This window comes from Rhinatrema bivittatum, chromosome 8 (assembly GCF_901001135.1).
Source record: "Rhinatrema bivittatum chromosome 8, aRhiBiv1.1, whole genome shotgun sequence".
Lineage (NCBI taxonomy): Eukaryota > Metazoa > Chordata > Amphibia > Gymnophiona > Rhinatrematidae > Rhinatrema > Rhinatrema bivittatum.
In genome coordinates, this window is record NC_042622.1 from 114,380,745 (window position 1) to 114,399,303 (window position 18,559).

The following is an 18,559-nucleotide window of genomic DNA, read 5'->3' on the forward strand; positions in this document are numbered from 1 at the left end:
CTCAACTCCAGTAGATTGATCTGAAAAAGAGGGATTCCTGAGGTAACCAAAGTCCTTGGGTACAGAGAAATCCCACATAAGATATGCCATACTGGGTCAGACCAAGGGTCCATCAAGCCCAGTATCATGTTTCCATCAGTGGCCAATCCAAGTCACAAGTACCTGGCAAGTACCCCAACATTAGATAGATCACAAGCTACTATTGCTTATTAATTACCATCATAGCAGTTTATGGATTTATCCCTTAGGAATGTATCCAAACCTATTTTAAATCCAGTTACACTAACTGCTGTAACCACATCCTCTGGCAATGAATTCCAGAGCTTAACTATGCACTGAGTGAAAAAGAATTTTCTTCGATTTTTTTTAAATGAGCTACTTGCTAACTTCATGGAGTGCCCCCTGGTCCTTCTATTATCTGAGATTCCACTGGTATACAAATTTTTAGAAGTTGTCTGCTTCAGTGATAAAATGTGCCATTTATTATTAATGTTGACTAGTTGAAATCAAATGTGACAATTAAACCAGCTAATTGGCTACTGTTTCCATATTTAAGGTTTTACATTTTACTTCCTCATCTATTGACTAGATAGTAGAGTTTTAATCATAAATTGTAAACTTAGTTCTTTTTGTGTGTTTATGGATGCATATTTCACCTGTCCTGTTTACGTAACACTTTAAAAATTGTATCGGCAAAAGGATTATAGAAATAAAATTTACTATGAAACAGAAGACCAAAATCTTTATATATATATCTATATAGATATAGATAGATAGATAGATAGATATAGATATTAGGGGTGTGCATTCGGATTGACCGCATTAGTAAAACGCAACTCATATTTTTTTTTTACTTAAAAAATTGATTCGACATAAACGATCGGATTTCCCACATATCGAACATAGATATGTTCGATATGTGGGAAATCGCGATTGTTGAGCCAAAATAAAAATATAAACCCCCTCACCCTCCTTAATCCCCCCCCCCCCCCGACTTACCACAACTCCCTGGTGATGGAGCGAGGAGTGAGGACGCCATTTCTGCAATCCTTGGCGAGAAGCATGTGACATCGGCGGCACGTCGAGTGACGCCGGCGTCACGTGATTCCCGGCTCGTTCGCGCCGGACGGCTCGTTCGGCCCAAAAAGAACTTTTGGCCAGCTTGGGGGGGCCTCCTGACCCCCCCAAGCTGGCCAAAAGTTCTTTTTGGGCCGAACGAGCCGTCCGGCGCGAACGAGCCGGGAATCACGTGGCGCCGCGTCACTCAGACGCGACGTCACGTGATTCCCGGCAAGTTCGCGCCGGACGGCTCGTTCGGCCCAAAAAGAACTTTTGGCCAGCTTGAGGGGGTCAGGAGGCCCCCCCAAGCTGGCCAAAAGTTCTTTTTGGGCCGAACGAGCCGCCCGGCGCGAACTTGCCGGGAATCACGTGACGTCGGCGTCACGTGATTCCCGGCTCGTTCGCGCCGGACGGCTCGTTCGGCCCAAAAAGAACTTTTGGCCAGCTTGGGGGGGTCAGGAGGCCCCCCCAAGCTGGCCAAAAGTTCTTTTGGGCCGAACGAGCCGTCCGGCGCGAACGAGCCGGGAATCACGTGACGCCGCGTCACTCGACGTGCCACCGACGTCACATGCTTCTCGCCAAGGATTGCAGAAATGACGTCCTCACTCCTCGCTCGATCACCAGGGAGTTGTGGTAAGTCTGGGGGGGGGGATTAAGGAGGGTGAGGGGGTTTAAATTTTTTTTTTGCACATATGTACATATACCCAACTCATTGGATTTTTTTTATGTCCATATTGGCCGCAAGTGGGACCCCCTTTCGGACATAAAAAATATGAACATAAAATTTTGCTCTGCACATCCCTAATAGATATACATACATACATAATCACACATATGCATAATTTAGTCCTTATTCAGTGGCTTCTTGGTTCTTCTTGGCTTGTCTCTTGTATTCATTAAATGGAACATCTCTTGTCACTGTCCAATAATATTCTGCAAACACTAATGCATTCTATTTGCCCTGATACCACTTTTCACTGTGCCACAGTTTGGTGGAAAAAATCTAGATGAGAGAGTGCAAAAAATGTATCTTTAGTGACATTTTGCAACCAAGGCTTTTCTATGCCTTGATTAGTTTTTCACCAGCTCCTCATAGTTGTCTGCCTTGTTGTTTCCGAGAAAATTTGTTACTACTAATTGAAAAGCTTTCCACACAATACGATGTTAAATGCATCATCTTGAAAAAATTCATGAATCTGAGGACCAAAGACACCTTCCTTAATATTAGATTCATTTATTCTTGGAAATTTACGACTGAGGTATTTGAAGGCTGCTTTAGAATTATCCATAGCCTTGATAAAGTTCTTCATCAGACAATGTATAATTTCTAGAGCTGATCTAGGACAATTTGTTCAGCAGAGTGATATAAACAGTTATAACTGCATCATCCATGACTTGTAGGAATAACAAAGCAATTCATATTATGTATGATGTAATATGAGCTTTGCTGTGCCCAGAAAACAAGTACTGTCAAAATCCAGTCACAGCTTTATTCATAGATTCAGTCAAAGATGCATATTAGTCATTTCTGGTTTATTCTGAGATCCTTTCCCTTCTTAACTCATTTATCTTCAGCAATTCCCAAGTCAAAAGTCATATATACTGACCAGGTAGCATTCTATTTATTTCATATGCATTTTGGCTGTAGACCAGTGTTCTTAGTGGGTTATAAATTGGACTTCTCAAAGTTGATGAGATTTTTGGTTACATTTAAAGAGTGGAGAACTGATTCTTGAGAATTCACTGTTATCAACCAGTCATCCAGGTACATGAATACTTATATTCCCTGGCAGCGGAGGTGTGCTGCAACTATCGCAAAGCACTTTGTGAAGACTCATAGAGCAGATTAGAAGCCAAAGAGAAGGACTTTGTATTGGTAGTGGGACGAATTCACCTGGAACCGGAGATAGTGCCAATGGACTAGGTGGCTTGGAATAGGAGTACATGCATCCTTAAGATCCAGGGCACATATCCATTTGCCTTGTTGAATGAATAGGAGGATTGTGCTGAGGGAGTTCATCTTGAATTTCTCTCAAAGGATATGTTTATTGAGAGGCCTCAAGATCAGAATCAGAGTTAATCCCTCCCCCCCCCCTCCCCCACCAAACTTCTTTGGGATAAGGAAGTATCTGGCGTGGAAACCCTGCTGGTGTTGTGAAGCAGGGAGGATCTCCACTGCCTGATGGTTGAGAAGAGATTGCACTTTTTGAAGGATCTGTGACAGATGAGAGGGATCCAGATGATAGATGATAGGGGGGGGGGGGGGGGTGGAGAAATGAGGAAGAGACGGAAGTCAGGAGAAATGAAATTAGTGCCCATGCTGCACAATGTTGAGTTATATGCTGCTATTTGTCAAGGAAGTGTTAGAGTTGTCCCACTACCAGGGAGGGCAGGGAGTGGATTGGTCAATGAGATCAAAAACTGGGCCCTAGTTTAGGCTGGGCCTGCTGGGAAGATTGTGGCTGGAAGCTATGGTTGATGCTGTTGTGGAAGAGGCAGGAGTCAGTACTGTTGAAAATACCTTCTGTGAAAATACTGCCTTTTATAGGGGTAGTAGTAGTAGTAGTATGCTGTGACTAAGCAGGCTGTTCCAGGTCCAGAGATAGAGACTGAACTGCTACATTTTGGTCTTTTATCTGTAAGACCATTTCTCGGAGCTTCTCATCAAAGAGGTTGTCTCCTAGGCATGGAAGGTTCACTAATTTTTTGTGGGCTTCCTCTCAGATAGAACTAACTCATAACCATACCATAAGTCTAGCTCCAATGGAGGCTGCAGTGGCCTTTGCAGAAGAATCAAAAGATTCATTCACCGAACGGAAGAGGTGTTGCATAGCTTCCTCTGAATCACAGAATGACTGTGGAAACGTATTTTGGTCAGACAGAGGTAAATACTAGAGATGTGAATCGTGTCCTCGATCGTCTTAACGATCGATTTCGGCTGGGAGGGGGAGGGAATCGTATTGTTGCCGTTTGGGTGTGTAAAGTATCGTGAAAATCGTTAAAATCGTGAGCCGGCACACTAAAACCCCCTAAAACCCACCCCGACCCTTTAAATTAAATCCCCCACCCTCCCGAACCCCCCCCCCCAAATGCCTTAAATTACCTGGGGATCCAGCAGCACACTAAAACACGGCAACTAAAACCCCCTAAAACCCACCCCGACCCTTTAAATTAAATCCCCCCCCTCCCGAACCCCCCCCCCAAATGCCTTAAATTACCTGGGGGTCCGTAGCGGCGGTCCATAGCTTAAATTACCTCCGTAGCGGCGGTCCGTAGCTAAATCGGGGGAAGGGGGAGAGCAGGAAAACCAGCACACTAAATCGTGTAGTCTTCAGCCGGCGCCATTTTGCAAAATGGCCGCCGCAAAATGGCGGCGGCCATAGACCAAAACGATTCGACGCAGGAGGTCGTTCCGGACCCCCACTGGACTTTTGGCAAGTCTTGTGGGGGTCAGGAGGCCCCCCAAGCTGGCCAAAAATTCCTGGGGGTCCAGCGGGGGTCAAGGAGCGATTTCCTGCCGCAAATCGTTTTCCGTACGGAAAATGGCGCCGGCAGGAGATCGATTGCAGGAGGTCGTTCAGCGAGGGACCTCCTGACCCCCACAAGACTTGCCAAAAGTCCAGCGGGGGTCCGGAACGACCTCCTGCGTCGAATCGTTTTGGTCTATGGCTGCCGCCATTTTGCGGTGGCCATTTTGCAAAATGGCGCCGGCTGAAGACTACACGATTTAGTGTGCCGGTTTTCCTGCTCTCCCCCTTCCCCCGATTTAGCTACGGACCGCCGCTACGGAGGTAATTTAAGCTATGGACCGCCGCTACGGACCCCCAGGTAATTTAAGGCATTTGGGGGGGGGGTTCGGGAGGGGGGGGGATTTAATTTAAAGGGTCGGGGTGGGTTTTAGGGGGTTTTAGTGTGCCGGTTTTCCTGCCCTCCCCCTTCCCCCGATTTACGATTTTTTGACGATAAATCGGGGGAATTGGTATTGTATCGTGGCCCTAACGATTTTTGACGATTTAAAATATATCGGACGATATTTTAAATCGTCAAAAAACGATTCACATCCCTAGTAAATACAGTTTCAGCTTTTGCAGACAAACATGAAGGTATTGAAACACATAGAACTGGTGGATAGCAATACGGGCAGACAGCATTGTAGTCTGAAATGTCCTTTTGCCAAAATTGTTAAGTAGTTTATGATCTTTAAGAACATAAGATGCCATACTGGGTTAGACCAAGAGTCCATCAAGCCCAGCATCCTGTTTCCAACAGTGACCAATCCAAGTCACAAGTACCTGGCAAGTACCCAAACATTAAATAGATCTCAAGCTACTATTCCTTATTGATTAATAGCAATTTATGAATTTTTCCTCTAGGAATATATCCAAACCTTTTTTAAACCCAGTTACACTAACTGCAGTAACCACATCCTCTTGCAATGAATTCCAGAGCTTAACTATAATCTGAGTGAAAAAGAATTTTCTTCAATTTGTTTTAAATGAGCTACTTGCTAATTTCATGGAATACCCTCTAATCCTTCTATTATCTGAGAGAGTAAATAACTGATTTGCATTAACCTGATCAAGTCCTTTCATGATTTTGTAGACCTCTATCATATCCCCCCCTCAGTCTGTTCTCCAAACTGAACATCCCTAACCTCTTTTGTCTTTCCTCATAGGGGAGCCATTCCATGCCCCTTATTTGGGTCGACCTTCTCTGCACTTTCTCCAATGCAACTATATCTTTTTTGAGATGTGGCGACCAGAATTGCATACAGTATTCAAGGTGTGGCCTCACCATGGAGCGATACAAAGGCATTATGACATCCACTGCTTTATTTCCCATTCCCTTCCTAGTAATTCCTAACATTGTTTGCTTTTTTAACTGCCATAGCACACTGAGCCAACAATTTCAATGTATTATCCACTATGACACCTAGATCTCTTTCCTGTGTGGTAACTCCTAAGAAAGAACCTAACATTGTATAACTATAGCAAGGGTTATTTTTCCCTATATGAATCACCTTGCACTTATCCACATTAAATTTCATCTGCCATTTGGAAGCCCAATCTTCCAGTCTCACAAGGTCCTCCTGCAATTTATCACAGTCTGCTCGAGATTTAACTACTCTGCATAATTTTGTGTCATCTGCAAATTTGATCACCTCACTTCCAGATCATTTATAAATATATTAAAAAGCATCAGTCTAAGTACAGATCCCTGAGACACTCCACTGTTTACTTGTTTCCACTATGAAACAGACCCATTTAATCCTACTCTCTGTTTCCTGTCTTTTAATCAGTTTGCAATCCACAAGACATCACCTCCTACCCCATGACTTTTTAGTTTTGTTAGAAGCCTCTCATGAGGGGACTTTGTCGAATGCCTTCTAAAAATCCAAATACACCACATCTACCGGTTCAACTTTGTCCACGTGTTTATTCATCCCTTCAAAAACATGTAGGAGATTTGTGAGGCAAGATTTCCCTTGGGTAAATCCATGTTGGATGTGTCCCATTAAACTATTTAATCTAAATGTTTTGTGATTTTATTCTTTATAACAGTTTCCATGATTTTTCGCAGCACTGAAGTCAAGCTTACCAGCCTATAGTTTCTCGGATCACCCTTGAAGCAATTTTTAAATATCGGGGTTACATTGGCAACCTTCCAGTCTTCAGGTACAGTGGATGATTTTAATGATAGTTTACAAATTAATTGAAATAGGTCTGAAATTTCATTTTTTTTAGTTCTTTCTGAACCCTGGGATGTATACCATCTAGTCCAGGTGATTTACTATTCTTCAGTTTGTCAATCTGGCCTACCACATCTTAAAGGTTCACTGTTATTTGGTTCAGTTCATCTGAATCATCACCCTTGAAAACCATCTCTGGAATGGATATCTCCAACATCCTCCCCTTCAGTAAACACTGAAGCAAAGCATTCATTTAGTCTTTTCATGATGGCCTTATCTTCTCTAAGTGCCCCTATAACCTCTCAATCATCTAACAGTCCAACCGACTCCCTCACAGGCTTTCTGGTGTAGAATTGAAATAAATGTGTGTTTTCTTTGCTTTCTTCATAGCCGATTGCATAATGACTGATGCAGTAGGTGAACTACGCCAAAACCAAGAGACTGTTAGGCTCAGAATTTGAGGTCTAGTTTTCTAGATATGGGAGGACATGATAAGGGTATTTCCCATAATTTCATCAGCAATGTCTTCAGAATTTCATGAACTGGTAAGGCAGCAGGTGTGTCAAGGACCTTGAGTAAACCAAGGAGTTCCAATCGTGGATGTTTTTCTTTATGAAACTGAACACCCAGAGCTATCGCAAACTTCTTCACAAATATGGAGTAGGTAAGCTCTCCCAGAGGTGAAGAATTGTCTGGAAGGTCAGGTAGAGGATCTGACGGTATTCCAGCGGATCCATCTTCTGAACCTAGGGGTTCTGGTTCAGTGAGCCAGGATGCCAGTAAGGAAGAAGAACATTTCTTAGTTTGACATTTTAGAGGAACAGCATGCCCCATGACCTCTGAATGAACAGACTCCACACCAAGCAAATGCGTAGAGGAGGAGCCTTTGACATGGATTTCCAATGATGAAGGCACCCCTACAGGTGAGCTTGGGACTCTGGTCTCAGAAGCCACCAATTCTATGATGGAGAAAAGAGGCTGAAGACTTCCATCTGTCTCTTAGGTAAGAGAGGTAAAGAAATTCTTCACTAACTCCATAATATGTTGTTAGGACTGCTGTGTCCTCTTGCCTGGGGTTGGTGGAGGGACATTTTCTTCCAAAACCAGAATTGATTATTGATATGTAACAGGTGGTTTATTGGAGGAGAGAAGTATGATAGCCTCGAGTGTAAGCACAGCCCTTCAACTACCAATCTTGGGGGTTTCAGCCTTCAAACCAGTGAAGGCAGTCAGGGTAGTGTGTGATCGCTTCTCCAGCTGATCTTGAATGAACGGAAAAATGTTGGGTAGGAAGAACTCTTGGATCCCAGGATGAATAGATGGAATCTCTGGGTAATGCAGATGAAGACTTTGTGTTTTGTATGTCAGAGGATAGTCCAGGTACCTCACAGAGCAAAACATGTATCGAGTACATCATGGCATGTGTTGGATGCACTGGTATACAATGCAGAGAAGACAGTGCAGCATCAGAACAGTAGACATATCAAATGCATCGGGATGATCTGCACTGGAACATCCTGCATACAGAGTTGGTGCACCGCTACAGGCTGCATTGGTGTGAAAGGCATCAGACGCATTGGCATCAATGCACTGGGTACATTGATGCACTATGGCATGAGATTGTTTGTGTATCATGCATGTCAATGGCTTCGATTGCATCAGTGCACTGTGCTTTAAGTGTTTGGCTGCACCAGTTTTGAAAGAGTTGTTGCAGAGTTAGTGTGCATCGCAGCATCGGTGCGATGCACACTAACTCTGCATCAGCAGTGTTGAAGAGGGGCACTGCATCAGAATCATGTTTGTGATGTGTTTCTTCGACACATGGGGGTCGGCTCGAGAGAGGCATATCACTTGTGATTTGACTGCAGGGCAGCAGAACTTGACCCCGAGGTCTCAGTCTTCATGGTCAGGGGAGTTTTGCAGTGGCTCTCACTCATGGACTGTCCTGAGGAGGCAGAAGGAGTAACGGCTGCTACTCTTCTGAGATTTACACAGCCTTTCCAAACTCAAAGCCCTGGAACATTGTGAGCACGGGGACATTTGTCCACAGGCTGCACAATTCTTCTGGTCTGATCCCAGACAACAGAGTTTGTTCTTTGTTGGTGAAGGATATCATTTTTCAACACGAGTATCTTTTGAAACCACTCAAAGTTGTTGACTTTCTTGTGACCTGACATTTTCAGAGAGTAGAGGAGCTCTCGCAATGCCAGTTGTTCGCCTATTTCTTTTTTTTTTTTAATAGCACTAAAAAGTGCTATTTGGGTGGCTGCAGAAGTAGCAAGGCAAGGCTCTACTCCCTTCTCTATATGGAAATTAAGCTCTGCCCCTCTCCCTTCCTATGCTCTCCAGCTCTGCCCTTCTCTCTATATATATGGAAATTGAGCTCCACTTCTCTCTCTGGCTGTACTCTCCAAATCAGCCCCTCTTTCCTACCACACAGTATACCTAAGCTCAGCCTACTATCTCTACGACCATAAATCTCAATTATGCACTTCCTACACAACACAGTAATTCCCCGTCCTTGGATGGCTTGCACTACTAGTTCATACATACATTCATTCCACGAATGCTTGACCAAGCATTCATGTTTTTACTCTTTTTCCTAAAAGAGCTCAGGCAAGTTTCAACCCTCAACTCATCTGACAAGAGAATTCCAAGCTGTCAGATCTGCAACTGCACAAATGTGCTATTTTCAATAAAGAAATGCCTAGTAGATCTTTTCTCTGAAATCTTAACAGAGGGTATGTACATTTTAAGTGCTGAGCATAACTATAAGGAGCCTTTGCATCAAGTGATTTATGGACAAAAGTTCAGACTTTAAATCTGATACCAGAACACCAGTAACTAGTGCAAAGTATCAGAGTGATATGAATATTGTGATGCACTACTACAAGAAACACATGTGGCTGCATTTTGCACTCCCTGCAGTAGTTTGAAGACTGAAACTGGCAACCCAACATACACTGCTTTGCAGTAATCCAGACAGGTATGCAATAAAACCAGCAAGATTGTTCTGAAATTGATTGGATTAAAGAGAGGTTTCAGCTGCTGTAATACACAATTTATAATATGCATCCTGTGTAACAACTTTCACCTGTGCACAAAAAGATAAAGACAAATCCAGGATAATGTCAGACACTCAACTTGCATGGAAAATTGGATCATCCATTCCCCAATCTGCAATGATGGATGGACATCAGAGCATGGAAATCTTGGTAAGCCTATTTATTAACATAAAACTGTAGAACTGGCAGGATTAAACCTCCCACTTAAAAAAAAAAATTAATACAGAAATAACTGATGTAATTTACCTGAGGATCATGCTGATAGTCTGATCCTGGAAGTTTGCACAGAGGGTTGTTTTGCACTTCTAGGTGATGTTGATGGTTGTGCTGCCCTTCCATAGTAACATGCCAATTGATATATGACCCGGAACAGTACTGAAGATACAAAAGCCCAATTATCATGTAAGTAACATACCATGCAGAAAAATAAAGCAGTGCAGCTTTTCTTCTTTATAAGAGTGCACTGATCATAATCATTGCAATGAGCTAGAGTTAATCAGGATAGCTTATTAGCAGTTTTTCATCCAACAAAGCTTGAAGAGCATACATCTGACAAAAAATATTTACCAAAAAAATCTGCTTCTAAGAATACATTTCTTTACTAGTTCAAAAGTAATTATAGTTTTATTTAATTGTCAAAAGACTCTATACATAACAACATAAGATTCGCCATACTGGGTCAGATCAAAAGATCCATCAAGCTCAGCATCCTGTTTCCAACAGTGGTCAATCCAGGTCACAAATACCTTGCAGGATCCCAAAAGGTAAATAGATTCCTAGCTGTGTATCCTGGGAATAAACAGTGGATTTCCTCAAGTCTACCTTAATAATGGTTTATGGACTTTGATGTCCAAAACATTTTTTAAACACAGCTACACTAATAGCTTTCACCATATCCTCTGGCAAAAAAAATCCAAAGCATATTTTATTTATTTATATTCTGCATTTTGACACTTCAAAGTGGGTTACATTCAGGTACTGTAGGTATTTCCCTATCCCTAGAGGGCTTACAATCTAAGGCCTGGATTTATCAAAATGCACTAAATACTGCATGTGATAGAAAAGGGGGTGTGTTTAAGGTAATAGGCAGTTTATTGCAAATTTGTGCTAATACCTATGTGAAGAGCTAAGTTACCACAAATTACCATACCTTTTTTGTACTTTGACATAAGTGCCAGAATGTGGTATTTCCTACATAAGACCACTGGAGGGGGGAAGAAAGAGAGAAAGACTAGCCATAATGCCCTCACCCTAGATAGGTATTTATATCTCTATGGGAGGCCCACCTAGTAACTCGAGGTGAGGTTTAGGTATTAGTGTAGGGGGCTAGGGGCCACTTTGACATTCAATATGAGACGTACGAACAGAACAGTGTTCTCTTATGAACATTTGATGACCCTCGGAGTGAGGAAACTCTCTCCAAGATGAGATTTGTGCAATGTTCTCTCAACCTAGCTTGATGTTACCCAGGTAGAGAGTCCATCAAGCTAGGCTGAGAGAACATTGCACAAATCTCATCTTTGGGTGAGTTTCCTCACTCCGAGGGTAATCAAATCTTCAGAAGAGAGCACTGTTCTGTTCATATGTCTCACATTGAATGTCAAAGTGGCCCCTAACCCCCTACACTAATACCTAAACCTCACCTCGAGTTACTAGGTGGGCCTCCCATAGAGATATAAATGCCTATCTAGGGTAAGGGCATCATGGCTAGGTTCTCTCTCTCTCTCTGTAGGCATTTCCCTATCCCTATCTCTAGAGTGCTTACAATCTAAGGCCTGGATTTATCAAAATGCACTAAATACCACATGTGATAGAAAAGGGGGTGTGTTTATGGTAATAGGCAGTTTATTGCAAATTTGTGCTAATACCTATGTGAAGAGCTAAGTTACCACAAATTACCATACCTTTTTTGCACTTTGACATAAGTGCCAGAATGTGGTATTTCCTACATAAGACCACTGGAGGGGGGAAGAAAGAGAGAAAGACTAGCCATAATGCCCTCACCCTAGATAGGTATTTATATCTCTATGGGAGGCCCACCTAGTAACTCGAGGTGAGGTTTAGGTATTAGTGTAGGGGGTTAGGAGCCACTTTGACATTCAATGTGAGACGTACGAACAGAACAGTGTTCTCTTATGAACATTTGATGACCCTCGGAGTGAGGAAACTCTCTCCAAGATGAGATTTGTGCAATGTTCTCTCAACCTAGCTTGATGTTACCCAGGTAGAGAGTCCATCAAGCTAGGCTGAGAGAACATTGCACAAATCTCATCTTTGGGTGAGTTTCCTCACTCCGAGGGTAATCAAATCTTCAGAAGAGAGCACTGTTCTGTTCATATGTCTCACATTGAATGTCAAAGTGGCCCCTAACCCCCTACACTAATACCTAAACCTCACCTCGAGTTACTAGGTGGGCCTCCCATAGAGATATAAATGCCTATCTAGGGTAAGGGCATCATGGCTAGGTTCTCTCTCTCTCTCTGTAGGCATTTCCCTATCCCTATCTCTAGAGTGCTTACAATCTAAGGCCTGGATTTATCAAAATGCACTAAATACCACATGTGATAGAAAAGGGGGTGTGTTTATGGTAATAGGCAGTTTATTGCAAATTTGTGCTAATACCTATGTGAAGAGCTAAGTTACCACAAATTACCATACCTTTTTTGCACTTTGACATAAGTGCCAGAATGTGGTATTTCCTACATAAGACCACTGGAGGGGGGAAGAAAGAGAGAAAGACTAGCCATAATGCCCTCACCCTAGATAGGTATTTATATCTCTATGGGAGGCCCACCTAGTAACTCGAGGTGAGGTTTAGGTATTAGTGTAGGGGGTTAGGAGCCACTTTGACATTCAATGTGAGACGTACGAACAGAACAGTGCTCTCTTGTGAAGATTTGATGACCCTTGGAGTGAGGAAACTCACCCAAAGATGAGATTTGTGCAATGTTCTTTCAACCTAGCTTGATGTTACCCAGGTAGAGAGTCCATCAAGCTAGGTTGAGAGAACATTGCACAAATCTCATCTTTGGGTGAGTTTCCTCTCTCCAAGGGTCATCAAATCTTCACAAGAGAGCACTGTTCTGTTCGTACGTCTCACATTGAATGTCAAAGTGGCCCCTAAGCCACTACACTAATACCTAAACCTCACCTCGAGTTACTAGGTGGGCCTCCCATAGAGATATAAATACCTATCTAGGGTAAGGGTATTACAGTTAGGTTCCTTCTCTTTCTCTCTCTCTCAGCATTGGAGAACACTATCACTACTGAAAAAGGTATAGGTTAAAACCATGCAATAGTAAACTCCTGCTCTTTTTCAAATTTGCATCACACCATACAATATGGGGCTATTGCATGCATTAACTGGGCTTTTCGCATTTTGATAAATGACCCCCCTTAATTTGTACTTGAGGCAAAGGAGGGTAAAGAGATTTGCCCAAGGTAAAGGAGTGGGATTTGAACCCTGTTTTCCCCTAGTTCATAGCATGCTAATCTAACTACTAGGCTATTTGTTTTAAATATACTACTTTTAGTAACTTTACTGCATGTACCCTAGTCTTTGCACTTTTTGAACGAGTAAACAAATTTGTGTTTACCTTTCCAGTCTGCTCAGCAGAACATTCCTATCTCATATCTGAGAATTTGCCATTAAAAGAACAACTAAGAAGTTACTATTAAACCAAATGACCAACAGAATGTTAGGCATGGCCATTAATGGGTTTTCTTTTGTTTTGTTTTGGGGGTTTTTTTTGGTTGGGGGTTTTTTTTTTTTTTTTGATAGCTTACTCTTGAGTTACTCAACAAAACTGGAAGGCATAAACTGAATTTCACACCACACCCCTACCCCATAGCTACAATTCAGAAACTGTTGCATACCCACACAGCGAGACCTTCCTAACAAACTGTCACCCAGTAGTTACATCTCACATACCATCCTAGAGTACCTAAGACTATCCAAATTAGACTTCCCGTCCAAAACACTGTAATCATAACTTCTATTAACTTACTGTATCAGTGTTCTATTAGTAACTCAATAATACTGAAGTCGCTGATTAAAACCTTGTATTTGGTGACCTCTCTCCCAACATTTCTTTATACTACTTTTTAAAAATTAAAATAATAAAGACGCTTCAATGTAGATGACATGTATTTCTTTCAGCAAGGTGTTTTTTGGTTAAAATATTCTTGTGTAGAATGTGAAAATTTATAAATAAACAATTAAAAAAAAAATAAAATAATAATATGCAATGTAAGGCTCACACTTCCCAAAACTACACTTGCCTGTAAGTGGGGAGCACATCCTGGGATTCTATATTCACCCATTTAAACAGTATATGTGTGTGTATCTGCACACATACATATGCACACTGAGATAAAGTGATTATAAAAGATTATAAAGAAATAATTACCCCTAATTCATCCCGTTGGCCTCTCTGCCAGATTCTGTTTCAGCATACATTGCATTTCAATGCCATCAATACAACATCAGTGACATTTTAACTGGTATGCTTTAAGCCTTTCTAGGGGATATACTCATCCTCTCCCACCCCAATCCAAAAACAGGTTCCTCCCTTTCATCAATTATTAAAATCAAATGCTTAATATATAAAAATCTATTTCAAAAATTGTAATGATTATAAAATATGACTTTTTAGGTGATCATAATGCAACTACAGCATTTATAGTATCCAAACCAAAATTCAAACTTAAAAAGACTATGTGAATTTTTCAGTTATACAAACAACATTGCTCTTATATATCATTAATGACATCTTCCAGTTGTTTAGTCTTTATCAATAGGAGGTGACGTCTATGTCTACAAAACGTTGAGTTGTTATACCATTTTTCTTGCCTTTGAATCTTAATTTATTTGCACCTTGTGTCCTATTTAAGTATATATTTTGTCCTCTACCTTCAGGCTTTAACACTGCAATTGATTTTCAGAAGTATACTGCAGACATAAAACATGATTCGCTGTTAAAATCTGTTGTCTATTAAGTGCTTTTCAGAAGATACACAAAAAAGTAGTAAAGATTGGCCAGAATATGATGATACATATCCCGCAACCGCATCAAGTGGAGTAAAGCAGTTCATAATCCAAGAACTGAACAAAATGATTTTAAAGAAAGTCAGGAAATAAATAAGATCTTTAAACTGCACCATGAACTTTAAGTTATTTAGCAGAAGTTGCTTACTAGGGATGTGCAGAGCAAAATTTTATGTTCATATTTTTTATGTCCGAAAGGGGGTCCCACTTGCGGCCAATATGGACATAAAAAAAATCCAATGAGTTGGGTATATGTACATATGTGCAAAAAAAAAATTTAAACCCCCTCACCCTCCTTAATCCCCCCCCCAGACTTACCACAACTCCCTGGTGATCGAGCGAGGAGTGAGGACGTCATTTCTGCAATCCTTGGCGAGAAGCATGTGACGTTGGTGGCACGTCGAGTGACGCGGCGTCACGTGATTCCCGGCTCGTTCGCGCAGGACGGCTCGTTCGGCCCAAAAAGAACTTTTGGCCAGCTTGGGGGGGCCTCCTGACCCCCCCAAGCTGGCCAAAAGTTCTTTTTGGGCCGAACGAGCCGTCCGGCGCAAACTCGCTGGGAATCACGTGGCGCCGCGTCACTCAGACGCGACGTCACGTGATTCCCGGCAAGTTCGCGCCGGACGGCTCATTCGGCCCAAAAAGAACTTTTGGCCAGCTTGAGGGGGTCAGGAGGCCCCCCCAAGCTGGCCAAAAGTTCTTTTTGGGCCGAACGAGCCGTCCGGCGCGAACGAGCCGGGAATCACGTGACGCCGACGTCACGTGATTCCCAGCAAGTTCGCGCCGGACGGCTCGTTCGGCCCAAAAAGAACTTTTGGCCAGCTTGGGGGGGCCTCCTGACCCCCTCAAGCTGGCCAAAAGTTCTTTTTGGGCCGAACGAGCTGTCCGGCGCAAACTCGCCGGGAATCACGTGGCGCCGCGTCACTCAGACGCGACGTCACGTGATTCCCGGCAAGTTCGCGCCGGACGGCTCGTTCGGCCCAAAAAGAACTTTTGGCCAGCTTGAGGGGGTCAGGAGGCCCCCCCAAGCTGGCCAAAAGTTCTTTTTGGGCCGAACGAGCCGTCCGGCGCGAACGAGCCGGGAATCACGTGACGCCGGCGTCACTCGACGTGCCGCCGTTGTCACATGCTTCTCGCCAAGGATTGCAGAAATGGCGTCCTCACTCCTCGCTCCATCACCAGGGAGTTGTGGTAAGTCGGGGGGGGGATTAAGGAGGGTGAGGGGGTTTATATTTTTATTTTGGCTCAACAATCGCGATTTCCAACATATCGAACATATCTATGTTCGATATGTGGGAAATCCGATCGTTTATGTCGAATCAATTTTTTAAGTAAAAAAAAAATATGAGTTGCGTTTTACTAATGCGGTCAATCCGAATGCACACCCCTATTGCTTACCTGTAGCATGTGTTCTCACAGGACAGCAAGATGTTAGTCCTCACATATGGGTGACATCATCAGGATGGAGCCCAATCACGGAACACTTTTGTCAAAGTTTCTAGAACTTTGACTGGCACCTACTGGGCATTCTCAGCATGGCACTAACCCTGCATCCAGCAGGGGTCCCCCTTCAGTCTTGTGTAATAGCTAAAGAGTGTGCGAAAAAATAAAATAAGAAAATGTAAACGAACCCAACACCGCGGGGTGGCGGGTGGGTTTCGTGAGGACTAACATCCTGCTGTCCTGTGAGAACACCTGTTACGGGTAAGCAAATTCTGCTTTCTAACAGGACAAGCAGGATGGTAGTCCTCACATATGCGTGAGTACCGAGCTGAGGATGACCGATGCATGCACCAAATGTACCCAAAGACGTGCAACAGGCACAACAATATCAGAAAGTGCCACTGATCGGAGGTGCGCTACTGATGTCGCCATGCCCTAACAGAGTGTGCCTTGACACGGACTTGTAGAAGATGTCTGCCTGTTGATAGCAAAAGGAAATACAGTCCGCTAACCAGGAGGAGAGAGTCTGCTTACCCACAGGTTGACCCAATTTGATGGAAGAGAAGGAAACAAATAATTGAGTGGATTTTCTGTGGGCGGCTGTGCAGTCTAGATGGAATGCTAGAGCGCGTTTACAGTCCAGAGTATGCAGATTCTGTTCTCTTGGGTTAGAATGCAACCTGGGAAAAAAGGTAGGTAGTATGATAGATTGATTGATATGAAACTCTGTTACTACCTTAGGCAAAAAATTAGGGTGAGTGCGGAGCACTACCCTGTCGTGCAGAAGTTTAGTGTAAGGCGGATAGGTAACTAATACCTGCAATTCACTAACTCTGCGAGCGGACGTGATGGCTAAGAGAAAAATCACTTTCCATGTGAGGTGGCGAAGATCACAGGAATGGAGAGGCTCAAACGGCGGTTTCATGAGCTGTCCCAAAACCAGGTTAAGGTCCCAAGAAGGGGCCAGAGGATGTAGTGGAGGTTTTAGGTGTAGCAAGCCCTTCAGAAAGCATGTTACAAGGGGTTGTATTGAAATAGGTACATTCCCAATACCTTTATGGAAAGCGGCCACTGCACTGACATGCACTCTGATGGAGGAAGTTTTCAGACCTGACTGACAGGTATCAGAGATAATCCAAAAACTTCACTGTGGAACAAGTGAAAGGGTCGATAGACAGAGAATTACACCATAGTTGGAATCTGTTCCATTTGTAATGATAAGATTTTCTCGTGGAAGGCTTTCGTGAATCTACCAAGACACGGGAGACCTGCTCTGAAAGGTTAAGAGGTTGAAGTAGTAACCTTTCAACATCCAGGCAATCAGGGAAGGAACCTGGAGGTTGGGGTGACGTAGGTGCCTTTCGTTCTGGGTGATCAGAAGCGGGTCCTTCCCCAGAGGAATGTGCCTGCGAATTGATAGGTCCTGTAGTATTGGGAACCACACCTGGCATGGCCAGTGAGCGGCTATCAGGATCATCAGGCCCCTGTCCCTTCACAACTTCATGAGAGTCTTGGAAATGAATGGAAGTGGAGGGTATGCATAAAAGAGACCGCTGGCCCATGAGAGGGAGAATGCATCTCTTGGTTTTCAGTGTTGGCTGCGAGAGCAGAAATTCTCTACTTTGCGATTGTGGAATGACACAAAGAGGTCTATTCGAGGGTAAGCCCAACGGTGAAAGATTGAGTCTGCTACCTTGGGGTTGAGGGACCACTTGTGCGATAGAAAAGTGAGACTCAACTTGTCTGCCAACACATTTTCCACTCCCACCAAGTAGGTGGCCCAGAGGTACATTGAGTGGGAAAAGGCCTTCGCCCATATCTGCGCAGCTTCCTGACACAGGAGGTAGGAGCCCGTTCCCCCTTGCTTGTTGATGTACCACATGGCCACCTGGTTGTCGGTTTGTATTAGGATGACCTTGTTGGTGAGGTGATCCTGAAAAACCTTGAGAACATATCTGACTGCTCGGAGTTCTAGGAAATTTATTTGGTGTTTGGCTTCTTGTGGAGACCAGAACCCTTGAGTTTGCAGATTTGCAACATGAGCTCCCCAGCTGATGTTGGAGGCATCTGTTATTAAGGTTATTTGAGGATCTGGAGCCTGAAAGGGAAGGCCTTGGAGGAGATTGGATTGAATTTTCCACCAAGTCAGCAACAAGTGGAGGTAGTTGGTGACCTGGACAACAGTGAACATTGGCTGAGAAGACTGAGTCCATTGTGATTTTAGTGTCCACTGAATGACTCTCATTGTGAGACGGG

General features: G+C 43.3%; 1 protein-coding gene across 3 annotated transcripts in view; it reads right to left on the bottom strand.

Annotated features, from left to right (window-relative positions):
* NEK6 (NIMA related kinase 6) overlaps positions 1–18,559 on the bottom strand; it is a 505,633-nt gene that overhangs the window by 330,506 nt on the left and 156,568 nt on the right. For all 3 annotated transcript variants that reach the window (XM_029612256.1, XM_029612255.1, XM_029612257.1), the window contains exon 3: positions 10,060–10,188. In XM_029612256.1, the coding sequence (XP_029468116.1) occupies positions 10,060–10,152 (93 nt within the window). In that variant the 5' untranslated portion in view covers positions 10,153–10,188. The remainder of the gene's footprint in view (positions 1–10,059; positions 10,189–18,559) is intronic.